This window comes from Meles meles, chromosome 5 (genome assembly GCF_922984935.1).
Source record: "Meles meles chromosome 5, mMelMel3.1 paternal haplotype, whole genome shotgun sequence".
Taxonomy (NCBI): domain Eukaryota; kingdom Metazoa; phylum Chordata; class Mammalia; order Carnivora; family Mustelidae; genus Meles; species Meles meles.
The window spans coordinates 151414282-151437656 of NC_060070.1; the positions used below are offsets into that span (position 1 = coordinate 151414282).

General features: G+C 43.4%; 1 protein-coding gene across 3 annotated transcripts; it reads right to left on the reverse strand.

Moving 5' to 3' along the window:
• Positions 1–320: 320 nt before the first annotated feature.
• Positions 321–22961, reverse strand: ZNF322 (zinc finger protein 322). 3 transcript variants are annotated; one of them, XM_046006247.1, is made up of 4 exons: positions 22714–22961; positions 21631–21719; positions 7830–7904; positions 321–2747 (listed from the first exon to the last, which is right to left on the reverse strand). In XM_046006247.1, exon 4 carries the CDS (start codon positions 2563–2565, stop codon positions 1357–1359), a length of 1209 nt encoding a protein of 402 aa, XP_045862203.1. In that variant the 5' UTR covers positions 2566–2747; positions 7830–7904; positions 21631–21719; positions 22714–22961; the 3' UTR covers positions 321–1356. The 3 variants fall into 3 exon arrangements, with proteins under 3 accessions (XP_045862203.1, XP_045862202.1, XP_045862204.1); XM_046006246.1 differs by having other exon boundaries at positions 22570–22961; XM_046006248.1 differs by lacking the exon at positions 7830–7904 and having other exon boundaries at positions 22570–22961.
• Between the last annotated feature and the right edge of the window lie 414 nt (positions 22962–23375).

The following is a 23375-nucleotide window of genomic DNA, read 5'->3' on the forward strand; positions in this document are numbered from 1 at the left end:
GTAAAGCTGAAATTTCAAATGCCAGTGATCCTCTCAAAGATGTTTGAGGGAAAGGAAATTTTTGAAGGCAATGCCTTAACTCACACTAAGTAAAACGCTGAGTATGCTCTTTATGAGTTTGGCCCTCCAAAGGGGGAACTTCTGGGGAGAGTTCTGATCTAGGCGAACTACTCCCGAGCTGGTCAGTTCTTTTCACTCCCAGCAAAAGGTTCCCAGGCTGCTGTCAACCACTAGTCCCCGTTCTAGCCAAGAATTAAAAATCGACAAAGGCCGAATCAATATAATCCTTTTCCCCCAATAGGAACACATGCCACACCTTCTATCACAAAGTTACAGTCCTTTTCTTTATTGGATTTCCAAATTTTAAAAAGTGAAAAGTAAAGCAATCATTAAGTGGTTCAGATAAAAGAAAAGCATCTTTACCTGAGTTACCCATCAGGCCTACTGTGACCTGCCCTCGCGCCTCCCAGAACAAGTTTCTGGGTATCTGAACAACGGTTTACACACCGCCTCCACTGAAAGTCGCCTCTACCCTATGGGTCAACTGTTACCTATTATATGTACACAGTCCACAGTTCGAGCTCTCACTGGCGCAGAATTCTCCGCAGAGCACGTTCTTTGGGACCCAATGAGGGAGGAGTTTCTAGCAAGGTTTTTTTCAGACTCAAGGGGGTTTTTCACTAAAGTGAGTTCCCCGGTGTACCACGAGAGCTGATCATTGACAGAAGTTTTTCTCAGAGACCTTGTAAGGTCTTTCCTCCGACTGGGTTTCTTTGGTGCAAACCCAAGGCGGCTCTCCAACTCATGTTTTTGCCACATTCAAGACAAATATACAGGTTTTCACAAGTATGGCTTCTCTGAAGAGTAAGAAAGTCATAGTAAGAAGCTTTGTACACACTTGCTGGGGTTTCTCCCCATTGTGGGCTTTCTGACGTCCAGTGTGACGTGCAAACTGAAGCGCTGTTGACACTGAGGGCACTGAAGAAGTCCTCTGGTGTGAATTCTCTCGGGATGAGGAGGGCTTGAGCACTGCTAGAAAGCTCTCCCACACTCACTGCATTTGTAAGGTTTCTTACCTGCAGGAATCCCCTGGTGGGTGATCAGATACAAGCGTGGACTAAAGGTTCTTCTCAAGCCTCAGGCCATCTGTTAAGGTTTCTCACTAAAGTGACTGACTAAGCGTTCTGTGAAGGTCACTCTCTGGGCAAACCATTTCTCAACTTCCCATAGCCGTATTCCCTGGTCCCCACCGAAGTCTGAGCTCCGAGGAAAGTCCGATATTTGCCTAGAGCTCTTTACTGGGTCCTCTGACATGTTGTAAGTACATTTCTTAGGGTGTTCTAACTTCTTGTCTGTTCAAGACATTTGTGAGGCTTCTGACGCATGGGGAGGACTGAGCTCAAGCCCCTTCTCGCCCATATTACAGAGATACGGTTTTTCACCGATACGGATTGTCTGATGTTGAAGAAGGGCTGAGCTCTGGTGGAAGCTTTTATCACACACGCTGTATTTGTAATGCAGCTCCTCGGTCTGCGTTCTCATTTTCTGCTGGGCAACAAAGTCCATGCCCAGGAGGAAGCCGCTCTCGCACGCAGACCACTGATGTGGTTTCTCTTCCATGTGAATTCTCTGATGCACAATGAGGTCCGAGCTACAGCTGAAACTTTTCTCATATTCAAGGCATTTAAAAGTGTGAGTGTGAGTTGCCTGATGCCTAATTAGGTTGGCACTCCGGGTAAAACTTCTCATACATTCCAAACATTTATAGGGCTTCTCACCTGTATGGACTCTCTGGTGTACGATAAGGTCGGATTTCTGGCCAAAGCATTTCTCACAGGCACCACACTTATAGGGCTTCTCCCCAGTATGAACTCTTTTATGAACAATGAAGGCTGAACGGTGTCGGTAACTTTTCTCACACTTATTACATTTGTAGGGCCTTTCGCCAGTATGAGTTCTCTGGTGGCTAATAAGATCTGATTTCCCACTAAAAGCTTTTTCACACTCCAGACACTTAAACGGTTTCTCCCCTGTGTGAGTTCTTCGGTGCCTTATGAGGTTTGTGCTTCGACTGAAGCATTTATCACACTCACTACACAGATACGGTTTCTCGCCTGTATGGCTCCGCTGGTGGACAAGCAGATCAGAGCTCTGACCGAAATTCTTGCCACAAATATCGCATGTATAGAATTTTTTACCTGCATGTGTTCTCTGGTGTCCCGAAAGGGCCAGGTGGTGCCAAAAGCTCTTCTCACATTTGCTACATTTATAAGGTTTCTCGTAATTGTGGATCCTCTGGTGTGAAGTAAGATCTGAGCTTTGGATGAAGGTTTTCTCACACATATCACATCTATAAGGTTTCTCCCCAGTGTGGGATCTCTCACACATAATAAGAGCTAAGTTCTCACAGAAGTTTTGCTCACACGCAAGGCACTGGTGTATCTGATCATCTATTTGAGTAATCTCATGCACATGAATAAAAATCTTTCTACCCTTCTGAGGGCATCCATGATAGATTTTCCTCTTCTGAGTTCTCGGATTCTCTCTCTCTTCTGAAGTGAACATTTTCTACGGCTCTCTCCTAGGGAGTTTCCCACTGGTCTTCTTGACCCATTGTGCTCCTCATAGTTGTTTTCTTGGTAAGAACTTGAAAGATACATCTGTCGTCGGCCTCTCAGTCAGGAGCAGCTCATCTCTAAATGTTTCCAGCATCATACGCGCTGATTCCTTACTTGGTATTTCCAACCCTGTGAGACAAAGAAGTATGATTTATACTCCTGTAACTAAGAAAAGAATGCTCAAGGTCAAAATTACTGCAGGGAAGACAGAAATTCTCCATCGGACTCCAGGTGTGCACCACTTTTTACAAGGGTTGAAACCAATTAGTTTTCCTCTTTTCTAGTAATAAACTAGTTAGCAACACGTGGGAAAAAGACCAGGAAGAGTTATTTCTTTTATGAATGAGGCCGGGTGATCTCAAAACCAGGGCTCTTCCTCTTTCCCTGGCCTCAACTGAGTAATCAAGGCAGGCTTCATAGTTAGTAGGCTTGCTCAAGAGGAAAACTGCCCCCAAGGGACCCTGGAGAAGGCAGGCTTCTCCATCGGAAGGTTTGGAAGGAAAACGGTATTAGAATTCCAACGGGGAGAGAGAAGGGCTTCTGTGGCTCCGTCATCCTGGCTGTGTGATGTTGGGCAAGTTATTCAACAACCCTTCCCCGCCTAGTTTGCTCCTCTGTAAAATGGGATTTATAACAGAAATTATTTCACATTGTTGACCTGAACAGTAAGTTCACCGCCCTGCATCTCGCGGTAAGTACACAGGTTAGCTCACGCGCTACTGTTATGATAAAGTTCTGATCACCTGAACACAAACCCTCCTCAAAAAGAAAAATTCTGATGACTACAGCTGAAAGCCGGGCTTCAAACCGCTTTTAGACCAGGCTTTTCTTTATACAGTGAAGAGATGTGGGAGAATTTCTCTCCTGTCGGAGGCTTACACAAGTATTAAAGCCCCCGGGGTTTAGCATCTTAAAGATGTAAGGCCTTCTACAGAGGAAGATCCTTCTAACTTAACTGCAAACAGCCCTCTGCTCAGGCTGCCGGTGCTCCTCTCCTCCTGGGTAAGAGATGCAGGTCATCTTCAAGAGTCGGAGATCAAGAAGGAGAGAGAGAGGAGAGAGATACGGAGATCTTCCAACCGAGGACCCATGTTCCACGAAGCTACTCCGGTAGGTGAACTAAAGGCATCAACAGGAAACACGGAAAAGCGGGCTGATGCCGTACACCGGGCTGACTCGAGAGCGCAGCACGCGGCGTGAAGTGGTCCTTCCATTCATCAACCGCTCACAATACACCAAAGAAGAAACATCAGAAACGAGGAGGAAAAACACTGTTTTCTGTGTCCTTCACGCTTACTCTTTTCAATGATCATTTCCATGTCAGACCCTCTCCTCACACATTCAAAGCCCTTCCTGCTTCTAAGGAGTAGAAGCTGATGACGGTGCTTCCCGTGTTACCGCGGAAATTTAAGCAAACCAAAAACAACAGAACACAACACACATGCTCAAAACAAAAACACGAAACACCACTTCTCTGTGCTCCCGCCACATCAACTAGCTGCTTGCGCGTGTGGTGAGGCACTCCGCCTTTCCCTCTGTCGTTCTGGATGACAGACTGCCTCTGCTCAGTCGGAAGATAAGCCTTTCGTTGGTGTCCTGGGTTCCATCCCTTTCCTCCAAGAGGACATCACTCAGCAATTCTACCCTCCTGGTCCCACACCCGTTCTTTTCTTCCGGATCACACTAACCAGCAAACTGGCTGTTTCGGCTCTCCTAGAGCAAGAGCACAACCAACGTGAAAACCTCTCTTGCCTGCCTCACCCTCGAGCTGTCACCCCACTTCTCTGTTCCTTTCTATAGCAAAATTCCTCAAAAGAAATAAATCTGTTCATTGTCTCCAACTCTTGCCTTCCAAGATTTCCAGATCATCCTCCAATCTCACAGTTGTCGTCACCACTCTGCCCGAACTGCTCCTGTTGGAAAGCCCCAAAACCCTAAGCCACCTGCCTCCTGCTTTCCGCTCGGACTCCCCTCCCTGCTCTTCCGCTGAGCACGCGCCACTCGCCCCGGCCTCCCTGCTGCTGCTCACACCAGCCGGCTCACCCCCACTTCAGAATCCTTGTACTTGCTGCCTCTCCTGGCTAAAACACTGTCCCCTCTAGATTTCCAAGGTTCCCTCCCTCACCTTCCTCAAATCTTTGTCTGGCCATTCTACTTGACACTGTAATACACCTGCACCCCCGCTGACGCAACCTACAACACTCCCGTCCTTCCCTGTTTTATTTTTCTCCATAGCATGTCAGCCCCTACAGGGCCGGGATTTTTGTGCATTTCATTTGCTGTTTCCCCAGTACCTGGCACACAGTAGGTGCTCAACGCTATAATGGAAGTCTTTATTTGGCATCTATGGACTCCTAAATAACCTAGGAAAACTGTGAAATTGCCTGCAAATGTTATTTGGTATGTGTACATTCTTCTAGGGACAGAGTCCACTGTTCTCCAACTGTGAGTGTATGCCTCTAGGGCTCCAGAACTCTGTGTATTCATGTGTAAGGCAACACTATGAGCGCGAACTGGGCATGACCCTTTTAAGTGTGATGGACCAGAACTCAAAACAAAGCAGCTATACAAGCACATAAGCATGGCCACCTGAATTCAGAGGAAACAATGAGGCAAAAGGATCCAGAAGATGGATGACTTTCTGTTTCACCAATTTGCTGATTGGTTTCCCAATTTTCATTCAGTGATTTGTAAACTCTCCATGTGTAAGACACAGAGACAGTTGTTCTAATAAAAAAAAGTTATTTGTAGGTACCAAAAGAAATCCCAAGGCTCCAAATGTCAACTCAAACATGTTCTCATGTTTAGTTTTAAGGAATGAGAGACAACTGGATGGGGTTGGAGTCTGAGTCAAGGCATAGACCATCTGCAAGAAATGTAATGTTAAAACCACAAAAAAGGGACAAAAATGAGAGAAAATGGGATGTACCACTGGAAGAGGAGTAAAGTCCACAGCTCTGAGAAGAGGAAGCAGGTGAGCTAAACAAAAATGACTCACGTTTATGTTAAATACAGTAACTCTACAAGCTAGATTTCAAACATTCAATCATACCACCATGATCGATAAACTATTACAGAAATAGCATTTTGGGGTCCAAATTACAAGTTCTAGGCAACTCTTGTAGTATGATACAAGAATTCCTGGCCCTCCAAGATCATTTCTCTCTGTTCATTTGATCATGGATACCCTAGGAAATAAGTGTACACACCTGAGTCGCCAGTGAACCCCTGCTCCCAGTGAAGCCCCTTAAACATGAGTGCATTTCTGTTCCCATGATACCAGAGAGTGAACACTGTTCTATATATTTACCAAGATGCTGGGTCTCCAAGTTTGCCTTGTTGACTCAAGTCTCCAGTTCTCAGGGGTTGCCTGCAACGGCGGGTACCCACAGGACACACACCTCGATTACTGAGGAACCATGGGTCTCTGGACCAAGAGTTATCCAAAAACTACCAACAAAAAAATAAAACAAAAACAAAACTGACAACTGTTAAAACGAGACAACGTACTAAGCACCAAAGTACATTCTGCGGCTGTCACAATCAGCCCCCAAAGCCTACAGTGTCATGAAGAACCCAGCAGTGCTTCGAACTCAGTGCCCTGCGTCTGCTCTCGCCTTACGTCCAGTCAAACAGGCAGTGAGCAAAGCAGCTGCCTGCAGCTGAAATCCGGACCCTCTCTGCCACTCCTCTGCCCGATCTCAGTTCCGGGCAAATCCATCCTCTCTTGTCCTCAGCCCAAACCGTGAAGTCACCCTGTAATCTTCTCTCTCACTTGCTACAATCGAGCCATCAACAAATTCATGCGCTCCATTCTCAAAACCAGAATGTGACCACTTCTCACGGTGTCTCCTGCTGCAACCCTGGTCCGGATCATGCTCATTCTCACTTGGATGATGATAAAACCTTCCTAACTGGTTCCCACCAGTTAAGGGCCAACGGGTGCTCCCAAATCTGTATGCTGAAGCCTTAACCCCCCCCATGGTTAATCCCCTAGGGATGTTACTATATTTGGAAACAGGACGATTATTTTTCTTAAATATTTTTTAAGTAATCTCTACACCCAACGTGGGGCTTGAACTCACAAACCTGAGATCCAGAGTCACATGTTCTACTGACTGAGCCGGACAAGGACCACTGAAGACAGGACCTTTATTTTTATTTTTGGAGATAGGACCTTTAAAGGGTAAAGTTGTCTAATCCAATCCAATGAGACTGGTGTCGTCTTGAGATCAGGACACAGAGGTATCAGGGATGGCATGCAGGGGGGAGACCACATGAGGACAGAAGGTAGCCATCTGCAAGCCAAGGAGAGATCTCAGAAGAAATCAGACCTGGCACTCTGATCTTGAACTTGCAGCCTCCAGGACTGTGAGGAAATAAGTTGGCTGTTTAGAGTGCTCAGTCTGTGGCGTTTCACCACGGCAGCCCCAGCGCACTGCCGTCCTCCAGTCAGCACCCTCCTTACACTCAAACCCTCCATCCTGCTGCCAGTGAACTCCAGTTAAAATAAGAGAACAGGTTCTCCTCTGCTCCCTTCGGTGGCTTCCCCCTCCTCCTCCCGCCACCAGGCCCTCACGACGGCCTAAGACACTAGGCTGCTCGCCATCCCGACCGCTGCGGCTCTCATTCGCTCTTTCACTGTGCTCCCCGCACGCTGCGAGGACAGACCCACAATGGCCTTCTGGCTGACCTCATCCACACACTCCCCTTAGGGCCTTTGCCCGTCCTTTCTTGGGCCCCCAGCTTTCTTCCTCCAGGGATGTGCACAGTTATCTCTTCATTCCCTCAACTATTTCTTCCAAGGTCACTTCTCAAGGACGCCTCTCGGGACCACCGGATTTAGAACTGACCTGCCCCCAGGCCCCAGCAGTCCCTAGCCGGCTCTTCTGCTCGGTTTCATTCACAGCATTTACCACCTTCTGACACACAGAATAACTCGTTTGTTTATTGCCTGAAATGCGGCAAGGATGTGTATCTGTTTTGGGTGCTGCTCTTTCTTTAGTACACAGGGCAGCACCAGGCACACAGCTGGTGCTTAATAACTACCTGCTGACTGCACGAGTAAGTCCTTGTCATTCCACTTGTGTCCCTACGGTACAGGAAAAGGGCCGGATGCCAAAGGCACGGGAGCTGCTCGGGAGCCACTCAGTTGGATATAATCGAGGAGACAGAGGGCGCAGCTCGAAGGCCAGAGGAACGGCAGCTTACCCAGAAGCTAACTGGAAGGAAAGCGGCCTTGATGTCCTGGTCTGGAGAATTTGGTTTCTCAAGGAAGAGCCAGTTCTGTAAGACACAAGGATAGGAAAAGGATTCATAGTTACACAGGAGCAGATTTAGCCCCGGGGTCGTTTCCCCCAAAGAACCTGAAAATGGGTAAACTAGTTTCCTTAAAAGAGCAGTTGGGTTTTCTTATGTAATCCCTTAAATTCAATTCTGAGGTTGATCATAGTCTTAAACCTTCCCATAGAACTTTCCAGAAAAGGGTGAACAAGAACCAGAACACCATCCGTACCACCTATAGCTTCCCCGGGACCGTAACAACACGGAAGGCAGCGCCACAGCCCTAACTCTCAGGGGAGCCCCCGCGGGAGCTCGGGCCGCCCTCACCTGCAGGGCCATCGGGGCCACAGAACGCACCTGCGCGCTCAGACCCCCGGCTGGACCAGCGGCGCCCGCCCTTCGCCCTTCGCTGGAGGGCGCGCAGGGATCGCGCTTCTGGTTACTCGACATCTACCACGGCCTAAGGGGACCTCTATTTCCGCCATAAGCACTCTGGGGGGCAGTCAACCAGGGGCGTGAAAGAGGTTCGCGCACTCAGACCTGTCCACGCCTTCGTTCCCGCAGCAGCTTGAACCTGTCTTTTCCAGGTCGCCGAGGCTTCCGTTCCCTCACGACCCTTTCTGCTACTGACCGTCCGAAGCGAGCGAGGCGCTGCTCAGCCCCGGACAGCGCGCGGGGACCTGTGGCCCAGGCCGTCCCGCGCAGCCGCAGGGCAAAGCGGCCACGGTTCACGGCTCTGGCGCCGGGGTCAGGCGGAGCAGACACGGGCCGTTCTGGCGCTCCCTCCCAGGGCTCCGGGACGCCTGCACAGAACCTAGGGGCCGGCGACTCCAGGACGCTGACAAGCAAACAGCGCGCTGGTCAAGGAAGACCACAACTGCAAGCCCAACCCCAGGGGCGGTGAGGGGCTCCCCCCTGCTAGCTCCGGACCGCGCCTGCCTGAACGCCGGACGGCCTGGAACAAGGATGTCAGGGACACTGACGCTTCATTCAACCGGGATTGTCCAGAAAAGCTGTGAGCTTCCACGGCAATGATTTAAACCCGACTTCCGTGGATAGAAAACGGACTCAAAGAGGGAAGAACAAACTACCTCTGGAAGAGGGGCCGGGGACACGGTCGGAGAACAGTTCGGAAGGGGGTAATGCCCGCTGCAGCAGTCCGGGCTCCCGCACAGCCTGTAAAAGCCGTAAGAACAGGAGAAACACAGCACAGCACAGACCCCGGCGGGCGGCTCTCGACGCGGGCTCCGCGGGCTCCGACTGAGAGCAGGAGGGCTCGTGGCGCACCAAACCAACCTAGAGTTTCCTGCCAGAAGGAGAAAACCCATTGAGTCCCAAACGTGTTTAAAGTTCTGAGCAGAGCAGGACATCAGGAAGGGCCTTAACTCACACAGCAGACTTACAGGCCGTTCTGGAGTGGCAATTCCTCAGGAAAGACAGTAAAAAGGAAGGAGGAGGAACCCTTTGGACTGCACAGTGAAGGAGAAGAGGAGAGAGAGAGAAATTTAAGGTCCTTTAAGATGAAGGGAAAATTTTTTTTTCAGAAAAAAGGAAAATAAAGGCACAACCCATGTCCCCACTATCTTCAAAAACATGCCATCTAGTTAAAAAAAAGAAGACAAAAAATCCACAAAACTTTACCAAGGTGTCACTGAATTAGCAGTCTTATTAAACATGTTATGTTCTAATAAAATGGACACAATCCAACTAAACACCGGGAGGAGGAGAGAGAACAAACTGAAATAACCGCACTGGCCATTCATAGCAGCAGGGGCTAAGGGATACCACTAAAAACTGAACACCAGATAAGAAAATGGGACTAAGGCATTACAAAAGATCTATGCTCAAAGGTAGTAATGATAACAAAAATCAAACATCCTAAAAAAGTTTTTAATGAAAGAGCAATGAAAGCACAAGTAGCTGAATAAACAGGACAAATAAAATAACATGATCTATTGAGATAAAATGTATCAATTGTATCAATTACATGGGAATGGGTTTGGTTCACCTATTCAAATTTTTCTCACTGAGGCTCACAAAGTAGGACCCGACTATATGCTAAATACAAGAGACACTTAAAGATTCAGAGACTCAAACTAAAGGGAAGGAAAAAGGAATACAGGCAAATAGACATAAAAGAAGGTCTTATATTCAAGGTATCAGGAAGAGAAGAATTCAGGCTGAACAACATTAAACATGATAAAGGACACTTTTTAATGTTGAAAGCCATTATCATAATATAGCTTGTAACAGTTACGATTTTGAACCAAATCACACAGCACTCACCCTTACAAAGCAAAAACTACAATAGATAATAAGAAATATATACAAAAACAACAATAATAAAACATACTATCAGTAGAAAGGCTTTACATAAAGTAGAAGAAAAATAAGTAATGATGCAGAAAACCTAGAGACTCTAACTAGGAAATCTTATGATAGCTACTGAAACTCACACCCTAATGATAGGAAGTAAACTTTCTTCTCAGGCACACACGAATCAGTCACAGAACTGTCATATATTATGTCAGAGAAACGGCATCAGTAAATTCCATAAAGTGACACGAAACTAAAAATTCATTAGAATACCAAATTAAAAAAGCTCCACCTAAATGGGGAAAATAAACTTAAAACAACTCCTCAGCAAATGGGGAAATGAAAATATTGATAATTAAAACTATTACTGATTATAATCTATGGAATAAACTTAAAGCAGTGATCAAGGCTATTCATAGTCTTAAATAATTTTATATCAATAAAAAGAATTAAATGAAGAAACTAGATTCTCAGATCAAGGAGCTAAGAAAAAGGTACATCAAAAGAAATTAAGGAAGAAAATGAAAGTAAAAAATGGAAATCAGTGAACTAAAGAGAAAAACAACCTAATTATAAACCAAAATTCTACTTATTTGGAAAAACTTAAAGAAGTGATACACTACTAGCTAACTTAGTGAGGAAGACAAAGTACAAATTTACAAAAAAAGAAAAGGATAAATACGTAAGACATACAAAAAGCCCCACATACAGATAACACATCACTTTGCAGATATCCACACAAATAAATGTGATAACCTATGAAGCAGACTGTTATTTACCAAAATCACCCCTATGCGAGACAGAAAGTTTTAAAACACTAATATGCACAGGATAAACAGAAAGTTGTTCAGGAATCAGCCCGCAAAAAGCACTGGATCTAGATCATTTCAGATGGGTATTCTAATAAACTTACAAAGACCAAATAAACCCAATGCTTCAAAAATGTTTTCCAGAGCATTAAAAATGAAGAAAAACTTCTAGTCTTTTGTGAAATAGTTAAAGTTGACAACGAAACCTGATGAAGAGTATAAAAATGTTTATAGCCCAGTATTAGTGAGAAATACTAATAAAAATCTAAAAGCACATTAAAAAAGTGACGTACCACGACAAAGTAGGAGTTATTCACAGAATGCAAGATCTGTTCAATATTAGGCAATCCATTAATATAAGACACATATTAACAGATCTATGTGGAGAAAAATCATGATTATCTTTATAGATGCTGAAGGACCTCACAATAGAAATCAACATCCATTCCTGAGGAAAATACTCAAGAAAGTAGGAATTAATGAATTTTTCCTTTCAAATGATAAAATATATTCTTTAGTCTAACAGCCAGTACCTAAGTGAGAAAAACTAGTCATTTCTGATAAGATCAGGAACAAGTCAAGAATGACCCCTATCTCTGTTATTAAACTCTGAACTGAAGTATTAAGCAATGCAATTAGAAAATAAAAATCAATTAGCGCTGTAGGAATAGAAAAGAAAGAAAATTATATCTCTTTGGATATAGGAGGGTACTAGTATTAGAAAACCCTAGAGAGAAACATTAAAACTGACTCAAAGGAATTCAGTAAGGCAGCGGGATACAAAACTCACATACAGAAATGAATAGCCCTTTTCTGTACACAAATAACAACCAACTAGAGTATAGATAGAGAACACTCCTGTACAGCAAAAGAATATGAAATACTTAAATATAAATTAAAAAATAATTATGTAAATTATGTATGTGATTATGTAAAATGAAGAAGAGGAAAACTTCCAGACACAACTGAAAGACCCCAAAGTAGATCTGAACAAATGGAAAGGTATCTTTTGTTCTTGGAGAGAATGATTCAATATAATGAAGATGTTAGTTCCTCCTAAAAAGATTATGGATTAATACAACTGCAACAGAAATAATAAGCTTCTTGATGGAACTAGACCAAAGGTGGACCAATTATGGCTCACATCAATTCTGGCCTGTAGCCTGTTTATGTATAAAGTTTTACTGAAACAAGGTAACTCTTATTCATGAATGTATGGCTCATGGCTTCTTTCTCACATGGCAGAGTTAAATAGTTGAACGGAGATCATATGGCCCCCAAAGCCTAAAGTATGTACTTTCTGATCCTTTAGAGAAAAATCAACAATTCCTGGGCTACAGTTATTACTCAAATTCACTTGGAAAAAACAACATGCAAGAAAAGAAAGGAAACAATGAAAAGAGAGATTTAGGGGTGACTAATAACCCTCTATGACATTAAAATATGCTATAAAACCTATAATATTAAAAAAATGTGGTCCTGGTACATGAATACATAAAAAGATAAGTGGAACAGAATAGAAAAACCAGAAACAGATACAAACATGTACAGAAATTTAGTACACAGTAAGAGAGATGTCTCAAATCACCCAGGAAAAAAATGAACTTTTTAATAAATGATGTTAGAACATCAGGATAGGCACATGAAAATGGATACGATTTGATCTATACCCCATACCATATACTAAAATCAACTCCACATTGATCAAAGAACTGATTACAAATGGAAACCATATGGTATGAATGAATATATAGGTAATATCAGTGTACAGAAAGGTTTTTTGGCTTATGACAAAAGATTGGCTATTTGACTAAAAAACATTTTATGTGTAAAAAGAAAAGAACAAAGTCAAAAGTCAATGGACAAACTGAGAAAAATTTGTAACATATATTTGAGATAAAGAAATAATACATCTACTATATAAAGTTCTCTTAAAAATGGAGAGAAAACACCAAAAACCTGAGAAAAATAGGCAAAAGACAATACACAAAGATTTAAAAATGCTTCTTAAGCATATAAAAAGATGTCCAATCTCACTCATATTTAGAGAAATTCAAATTAAAAGTACATGAAGTAACTAGGAAGAGAGGAACTTCATCAACTTGATAAAGAATACAAGCAAACTACAGCAAATGTTACACTTAATGGTGAGTAACTAGAAGCTTCCTAGCTAAGATGAGGAACAAGGTAAGGATATCCCTTTCTACCACTCCTTTTCGACATCATACTGGAAGTCTTAGATAACACCATTAAGAGGAGGAAATGAGGGGCGCCTGGGTGGCTCAGTGGGTTAAGCCGCTGCCTTCGGCTCAGGTCATGATCTCGGGGTCCTGGGATGGAGTCCCGCATCGGGCTCTCTGCTCAGCGGAGAGCCTGCTTCCCTTCCTCTCTCTCTGCCTGCCTCTCTTGTGATTTCTCTCTGTCAAATAAATAAATCTTTAAAAAAAAAAAAAAAGAGGAGGAAATGAAAATCACAAAGAATGGAGGAAAAAATAAAGAACTAGTCTTTGCTTACAGATCACATGACTGTCAGTGTAGAAAATACAAAATTATCAACCAAAAAAAGGGGAACTAATAAACCAGTTACAGCAAGCATGTAGGATACAAGGTTAATATATAAACGACAATCATTTTCTTCTGTACCAGCAATAAAGGATTGGAATTTCAAGTTAAAAACACAATACCATTAGCACTTCTGCAAAATGAAAGTGAAATACTTACATATAAATCTAACAAGATCTACATGGAAAAAAATAGAGAACTCTGATGAAAGAAAAAAGAATTAAATAAATAAACAGAGAGTCTATGTTCATGGATAGGCAGACTCTATATTGTCAAGATGATAATTCTTCCTACCTTGGATCTATGGACCAAACTCAATTCCAATCAAAACTCCCGTAGGATATTTTACTGATACTAACACACTGACTCTAAAGTTTATATGGAGAGCAAAGGACCCAGAATAGCCAGCACAATATTGAAAAAGAACAAAACTGGGAGGGCCGACATTACTCTTTAAGACTTTCGACAATGCTACAGTAACCCAGTGTGGTAGTAAAAGAATAAACAAATAAGTAGAACAGAGTCCACAAATAGACTCACATAAATACAGCCAACTGATCTTTTGACATAGGAGCAAAGGCAATACAATGCAGAAAGAGTCTTTTCAACAAATGGTACTGGAACAACTGGATATTCACATGCAAAAATATGAAATAAACAAAGACTTTATATCTTTCACAAAAATTAACTCATTATGGACCACAGATTTAAGTATAAAACACAAAACTATAAAACTCCTACAAGATAACATGGGGTTGGAAAATAAAGATGAAATGATGACTTCTTAGATATAAAGCCAAAGGCAGGCATGATCTATAAAAGAAGTATCAATCTGGATTTTATTAAAGTTAAAAACTTCTGGGGTCCTATGATCAAGCCCTGAGTTGGGCTCCCTGCTTAGCAGGGACTCTGCTTCTTCCTCTCCCTCTGCCCTTTCCCCCCAATTTGTATGCAAGCTCTCTCTCAAATAAATACATAAAATCTTAAAAAAAAAAAATTGACCAAAATCCAATACACTGATAATACTAAATTCTAATAAGGATATGAAGCAATGGGAATGCTTATTCATAGCTGGTGGGAATGCAAAATGGTACAGGCACCTTGGAAAGCAGTTTGGTGGTTTCTCACAAAACTAAACTTACTCTTACCATATAATCTAGCAACTGTGCTCCTTGTACTTACCCAAAGGAGCTGAAAATATGTCCAGGGGCGCCTGGGTAGGTCAGTCATTAAGCGTCTGCTTTCAGCTCAGGTCACGATCCCAGAGTTCTGGGATCAAGCCTCACATCGGGCTCCCTGCTCCACGGGAAGCCTACTTCTCCCTCTCCCACTCCCCCTGCTTGCATTCCCTCTCTGTCTCTCTCTGTCAAATAAACAAATAATATCTTTAAAAAAAAGAAAAGAAAAGAAACATATATCCACACAAAAACCTGCACAAAGATGTTTATAGCGGCTCTATTCATAATTGCCAAGACTTGAAAGCAACTAACATGGCCTCAGTCAATGAAAGGTAAACAAACTGCTACATCCAGGCAGCAGAATCTTGCTCAGTGCTGCTAAATGGACACGTGCTATCTAGCCATGGAAAGACACGGAGAAACTTCTAGAAGAGGCAACTATGGAATCAGTGAAAAAGATCAGTGGTTGTCAGGGGCTGGGGGGAGAAGGATGAATAATGAAGTACAGAGGATTTTCAGAGCAGTGAGACTGCCCTGTATGACACTATAAATGGTGATATACATCATTATACATTTGTCAAGACCCACAGAACGTAAAAAACAAAGAATGAACACTAAAGTAAATCGTGGCCTTCGGGGGGCAATGATATCTCGATGCAGATTCACCAGCTGTAATAAACACAGCACTCTGGGCTGAGATGTGGAGAGCTGGGGAGGCGGAGGCTGGGCTGGGTGGGGTGTGGCAGAGCACAGACAGCAACACTTTGTACTCTCTACTCAATTCTGCTGTGAACCTAAACACACTCTAAATAGCAGCCCATTTAAAAAAATGAAATAATTGAAAAGGGCATGTGAAATACTGTTTCTCACCTATCAAGTTGGCATACGTTGAAAAGTACGACAACACATTTTGTTGTCAAAACCCTGGGGAGGGGCGCCTGGGTGGCTCAGTGGGTTAAGCTGCTGCCTTTGGCTCAGGTCATGATCGCAGGGTCCTGGGATCGAGTCCCACATCGGGCTTTCTGCTCTCTGCTCGGCAGGGAGCCTGCTTCCCTCTCTCTTTCTCTGCCTGCCTCTCTGCCTACTTGTGATCTCTCTCTCTCTCTCACTGTCAAATAAATAAATAAATAAAATCTTTACAAAAAAAAAAAAAAACAAAAAAACAAAAACCCTGGGGAAACAGACACTCTCGTATGTTGCTGGAGGAAAAGCCAGTTAGTACAACTCTCCGGAGGGGAATCTGACATCTAATAAAACTAGATATGCATTTGTATCTGACTCAGAATCCCACTTCTGGAAATTTACTGTGAAGGTACACCTCCAACAATATACAAATTTGAAGTATAAAGTTATACACTGTAGCAATGTTATACTTGAAAAATATTTAAAACTTAAAAGCCCGCGGTCGGACAGACCCGGCATATGCACACATAATGGAGAACTGTGACGCTGTTAAAGAATGAAGAAAACCTTTATGAACTGACATGGAGTGATTTTCAGGAAATACTGTACATTTTTTAAAACAGTGGTATAAAAAAGTATCTACATTTTGTGTAAGAATGAAGCAGAAATAAAAAACTACACATGTAACTGTGGGAGCCTGCGTGCCATGTTTCAGCTCAGGTCATGATTTCGGGGTCATGAGACTGAGGCCCGTACCGAGCTTCATGCTGAGTGTGGAGTCTGCTTGGGGTTCTCCCTCTCTCTCTTTCTCTCCTTCTGCCCCTCCCCCTGAGTGCTCTCTCTAAAAAAGTAAAAGAAACGAATGAATGTTGTTATCACAAAGTAGGTGAAATGGGAATAAAAAGGACAGGAAAACAGAACTGACGTACATAGGTGGAGGGAGGGAATCACCCCTCCAGGACTATACATTTTTGTAACACACACATTTTTGCTTTTAGAACTGTTACATTTCACATATTCAATAAGTAAATAGACAAGATACTAGAGAGAAATGTTAAAAAGCAATACAAACAAAAACAAGTCTGTTTTAAATGAATAACACCCAGAAGGGGAAAAAAAACAACAAACTCAAATAGTACTTAATTACAGTATTAGGACTATAACAACTCAAGCTAAAGATAAAAAGAACTATGAACAATCACTGAATTCTCATTAGAGGGTTTTTTTCCCCCCAGTGGTAGTAAAGATAAACTACTTAATGTATACCCTAGGACTGCACAAGTAAGTAAATATACTATAGGTAAAATGGCACACAGATTCCTCACTGTCAGAGAAGGGAGTTATAAACACAGAAAAGGGGATGACAAGAAAGAACTCTGTAGTGTTTAACTGGAATTAGAAGTATCAGTATGAGGCCAAGGTTTTACAGTATATACAGAAAAAACAGAAATGCATGTATGTGTCAAAGTGTGTTTTTATTTTTCTAGTAAGGTCTGCTGAAAGGTAATAAGAAGAATGAAATCCTAGTAGTAATGAGCATACCACACACTCAGGTCTTGGTCTCTAAACACTATTCTCCACTGAAAGCTATCAGGGCTCCTAGGAGAAATGGCTGATTCCAGGGTTTAGAAAGTACAGTATGATCCCAGAACATTTTGTTGTGCCAGAGGGTAAGGAAGTGCTCAAAACGGAGTGACAATGTGCCAAAAGGACCCAAAAGCCAGGCCGAAGGGGCTGCTACTCTACAAATTTGGAACAAACAGAACATCAAGAAAAATAGTAACTTTAATAAGTTAATTACACAGTAAGAATCCATGAATCTATACAGATAAAAAAAAAGTGAATAAAGATGGAGAAGGGAGTTTTTCTTCTATTAAAAAAGTCAACAATAAAATGTAGAAGAAATGATGGAATTTTAAAAAATCACCATGTCCAATCAAGAGTATTTGTTTCAGGTAAAAATCTAGTGGGTGAGAAGTTTATGAGATCAGGATATTTACAGTTAATTATTAATTAAATTAATAATTTAATAATTATAATAATAATATAATAAATAATTTAATAAAAACTATTATTAAATAATAGAGACAAGAAGAGTAACTTCACAGTACAGAAACCCGGAAGTCAGGATGCCTGGGTGGTTCAGTCGGATAAGCCTGAGCCTTCGGCTCAGGTCATGATCCCAGGACTCTGGGATCGAGTCCCACATCAGGCTCCTTGCTTGTTGGGGAACCTGCTTCTCTCTCTCCCTTTGCCTGCCACTCTGCCTGCATGTGCTCTCTATCACTCTGTCAAATAAATAAATAAAATCTTTAAAAAAAAAAACCAAAAAACCTGGAAGTCATCACCTTAACCAAGTGATCAAAGTTACCATCAGTGACATCATATTAATTTGCCTAACAGAATGTAAAGAATAGGACAATACATCACCTCTGTGCCATCTTGCCAAAAATGTATAACCTGAACCTAATTATAAGGAAACATTAGGCAAACCCAAACTGAGGGAAATTCTACTAAATACATGGCCTAACCTCTTAAAGGGGTTAAAAAAAAAAGTCAATGGGGCGCCTGGGTGGCTCAGTCCATTAAGTGTCTGCCTTCGGCTCAGGCCGTGGTGCCATGGTCCTGAGATCGAGTTCCGTATCAGGCTCCCTGCTCAGCGGGAAGTCTGCTTCTTTTTCCCTCTGTTTCTCCCTCTGCTTGTGCCCTCTCTCTCTTTTGCAAATAAGTAATTTTTTAAAAAAATTTTTATTTATGTATTTGACAGAGAGAGAAAGATCACAAGTAGGCAGAGAGGCAGGCAGAGAGAGACAGGGAAGCAGGTGCCCCGCTAAGCAGAAACCCTGTTGCCGGGCTCGATCCTAGGACCCTGAGATCACGACCTAAACCGAAGGCAGAGGCTTAACCCACTGAGCCACCCAGGTGCCCCTCAAATAAATAAATCTTAAAAAAAAAAAAAAAAAAAAAGTCAAGGTTATGAAAGACAAAGTCTGAGGATATATATTCCACGAAGAAGAAAATAAGACATTTAAATGAAATGGGGAATACGAATTGATGTTGGCCAACAAAAACTGGTTTTTTCCTTTTCCTTTCTGAAAAGAACACTCGTGAAAGAACTGGCTCAATCTGAATAAGATAATGGTATTATATGAGTGTTAATTTCCTGACTTTGATAGCTGTAATAAGAGAACAGCCTTACTTTTAGGATATAAACTGTTGTGTACTTTAAGACAGGCATTCTTAACTGGTGTTCTAGGAAGAATGAAACCCTGAAGAAAATGATTTAAGGAACTATTTTTTCAATTCTTCCAAGAATGGTATGTAGCTAGGAGCACTGTACCTGCATAGGAGAGAAGTTAATTCATCACATACTTTAAGGACTTTAGGGCTTAATTCTCTTAAGACTTTAGGGCTTAGTTCTCTCATAGTCTGAGAAGAATCATTATGTCTATAACCTGCTCTCAAAAGGTTCAGAGAAAAACGTGTATATGCATATATGCATAGGTATGTGTATATAGAGATACACAGAATCATAAAGCGAATATAGTAAAACATTAACATTTAGAACCATGGGCAAAGGGTATATGAATATCCCTTGTACTATTTTGCTACTTTTTCCTAAGTCTGAAATTATCTCAAAAATAAAAGATATTTTAGTTTGGTTTTTAATGAGCATGGGAGCTGAGAGTCGATCTATTATGCTCGCTAAAACTAAATGTTCAAATTCTAGAATCAGATTATGGTTCAAATGCCCACTATGCTCCTCCGTAGCTGTAAGAACTTGGGTAAATTACTTAACTTCCTTCAGCTTCAATTTCCCCTTTGAAAAAATAGGTAAGATACTATTACATGCCTCACGGAGCTGCCACAAGAACTTAGATGTCGCCACCAAAGGCCTCAGCTCAGTGCCTGTGTCTCAACAGTCAATAAATGATAGGTTCTATTATTTTCTGAATTCCTTCTTCACACACACAAAAGCCCTGTTTATCGAGTCTCTCCTCTGCACCTACCTCTTCTGTAAAGCCTTATTCAAAGTCCGTAAAAAATAATCAACTAAAGCATAAACAATAAAATTACTCAGCCAGTTAATGATGACTATGGAGATTATGCAAACACTAGAAAAACATTTATGGAGAAACATTAGGAGGAAAAGGAAAAAGTCAGACTCACACTTAAGTGAAAATATGCAGGCATATGGACAAATAGCGAGTACAAGCTGGTGGGTTTATGGAAGCTTTGTCTTTTAAAATGTGTGTTACCGCTCAGGTCAAAAGGAAAGCAGCGTGGAAATTAAGGATTCTGAGATTGGTCAGAGCTTGGTAAATGAAATCACAGTACTCCCTAAAGTCATCAGCCCAGGGTATCATATTTGCCCTTAGGAGCCAAAAATCTGTGGGCACCAAGAAGAAAAAAAATGAAACAATTTAGGAAATGATTTTCTTATCCTAAGCCTTTCAGATGTCAGCACCTAGAAAAGAGAAGAGTCTGTTGTCCAAACTTAAGGCAGACTGTGACACTTCCCTAGTTCACGATACTGGAACTGTTTCCTATCAGACTCGGAATAAGACCCAGTTCTCACTGTTCCGTATAATGTGGCACCTCTCCCTTTCTTTAGCTTCACGAGCCACCTCAGAACTCTTGCACTTGATCCTTCTGCCTGGAATGCTCTTCCCCCAGGTAGCTGGCTTCTTTATTCGATCCAAGTTTCTGCCTTAAAATTAATTCCTTGGGGCACCTGGGTGGCTCAGTGGGTTTAAGCCTCTGCCTTCGGCTCAGGTCATGAGCTCAGGGTCCTGGGATCGAGCCCCACATTGGGCTCTCTGCTCAGTGGGGAGCCTGCTTCCCTTCCTCTCTCTTTGCCTGCTTGTGATCTCTGTCAAATAAATAAATTAAAAAAAAATTAATTCCTCAAAAGGAGGCACACCCTGACTACTTTATGTAAAACAGCTGTGTCCTCTTATCCTGTTGCATTTCTCTTCATAGCACTTCTCACCCTCCAACACTGTGGCATATATTTTATATCTGTTAATTTGTTTCTCTCTCCTACTAGAATATAACTTCCATTGTTAGGACTTATTCTTTTGTTCACTGCAATATCCCTCGACTCTAGAATATGTTTGTTGAATGAATCAAGAATAGGAATAAATACCACAGCAAAATAAAGGACCACCATACTCCTTAGAGCCCCCCATAGCAAGGCAACAATTAGGCAAGTAGCCCTGGCTGGTCCACCAGAGGACCCTCCTCTAACAGGTTTCTCCTACCTCATCTTAGGAAGAGACTGATTCTCTCTTCCATGGCCAGGTCAGAGTGTGCAGAATAAGCAGGCACGCAATAGAAGTCCAAGCAGAGAAGCTGAGTATAGAACTTCAAAGCTCAAGTTTATCCCTACAGTTAAAGCGTGTATGGGACAAGGAAAGTCAATACAACATTAATCTAAAAAATAGCTAACGCTTACTGGGTCAGGCCCAAGATGAGGCATTACCTCATTTACTTTCATTGACTGCATGGATTACCTCCTTTAGTCTTCCCATGAACTCTGTAAGATAGTATTAATACCAATATTTGCACTAACAGAAAACCTGGATGCTTACGGCAATTAAATAATTACCCAAGAACTCAAAGCTAGTAAGTAGCACAGCCGCAATTTAAATTTCAATTTTCTAACTACGGAGCCTAAGCAGTGGGCATACTGCCTTTTTCTGGATGCAGATCAATTAAGAAGCAATTATTACAAGCCTATTGTGACTACCTATGTTGGAAAGGAGTAGAAAATACACTCACATTGGTAAAACAGGATCCAGTTTTATCACTCTGCTATCTCAATAGATAAGAAAGTATCAATCCCTTTTTCATTTTATCTTCTCCCAAGCCTTCTTGTGCTCCCCCAGTACTCCCTCCCCGCCACCTGCTCCAAAATTCACATTTATATAGAAACATACAGCCTGGAATGCCACTTACCGTAACAATGAAGACTCAAGACTGTCTTCCTTTTGGCTTCAAAATGTCTAAAGCCCGTGAGAATTCATAACACTCAATTCTTCCCTTTCCTAGAGGAAAAATCAATAATGTCAAAATTTATAATTTTTTTCTGACATTTTTATTTTTTCTGGAGCTGGACGTCTAAATATTGGTCCCATTTACTCCCCAGTCTGGTTGGCATCCTTCAAGCACATCTTCCCTCTTCCCACATTTGCTTACGTTCTGCTTCTCCTGCAAGAAGTAGCAGCTACCGGGAGCCATCACTTCCTTCCCAACCAGCACTAGACAAAACATCAAGAATCCTTCTGGATAATCACTAACTTGAACTTCTTAAGCAAGCTCTGAGTCCTGTTATACTTGTTTAGACTTTTCTTTCTGCTGATTGTTTTTTGTTTGCATTATCGCAACTTCTATGGTCAAGGACCCATTCTTTTACCACTATACATCCCAAAACGGAGTTGATAAGCGCGTATAGTACAATGTTATATATAATGCAGTTTTCTAAACCATAGTTATGAATTGATTAACAATCTTCTGTATATAGATTTGAGTACGATATAACTAATCTCTGTCTTAAAGACTGGGGGGGAGGGACTTCATTCAATGTCCTTGGGTTTTCCCCATTATGAGATATGGATCGCTCAGAAAAGTGCCGGGTAATGTTTACTATTATTCTCTCCGAGAACAGCCGCACTGAGCTGCTCTTCTTTCAACTTTTCATTGACCGCCTCCCGGTGCGCCGTCAGGGGGGTCCTGGGCCCCGTTCGGCGGCGGGGGGCAGGGGCTTCTGTGCTCTTGCGCAGGCCGGGGGGCCAGGGAGGGCGGGGGGGTTGGTTCTGGTCCCGCCGCGCCCCTCCTCCTTCCCATCTCCCGGGCCCCGCGGCCGCGCCCCTCCCAGGCCCCGCGGGCCGCGCTTACCCAGGCGGCCGCCGGCACCGCCCCTCCGCCTGGGACCGCACTTCCGGTTAGTCTCGGGACACTCGGGTTTGGATTTTCCGGCGGCCGCAGGCTTCGCGGCGGTGGACCTCAGGGCCCACCTTCGGGAAAAAAAGGAAAGCAAACCTGGGGGGCCGACGAGAGCCAGGAGCTCTCCCTTTGCGCGGCTCGGGAGGGGAGCTGAGGCCAGGCCGCCCAGTGAGCGCTTTAAGGGTCGACAAGGCCGGCTGCGCGAGCCCTTTCAGCCAGGCTGGGAAGCGGCCGGCGCAGCCCCGCCTCCGCGAGTCACATGACCACCCCTGCTTCGCAGGCTGGGGCGCCCCGCCCCCGGCCTCTGGGCCAATGGGGGCTGAGCCCCTGTGACGGGGCGGGGCCCTGGGGCGCCTGCGCTCCTGGCCTTCGGCGGTTCGGGGCGGGGCGGGACGCAGCGGGCGGGGTCGGGGGAGGCTGAGGGGTCCTGGGCAGAGGGATGGACTTCACTGGCGCTTGTTCTAAGAAGAAATAACGTTGTTTCTGCGACAGTGTCTGACTCTCTGCTCTTTCCTCAAAGCAGTTAAAGGAGGACTGGAGCCAGAAGTCGCGTCACGAAGACGAGTGCCGACCCTGAGAGAAACACCCCGAAGGATCCGGGGGAAGTGGAGGATCCCGAAGCGCAGCGGAAGCGCTCAGTCACGATGTGGCCCGCGAGACGGTTGAGATGCTTTACCCGGGTGGTGGTGGCCGCGTGTAGGTGGAGGCAGCTGCCGCGGAGGCTACGACTGCTGTGACCCCGCGAGGGTCCCCAGTCC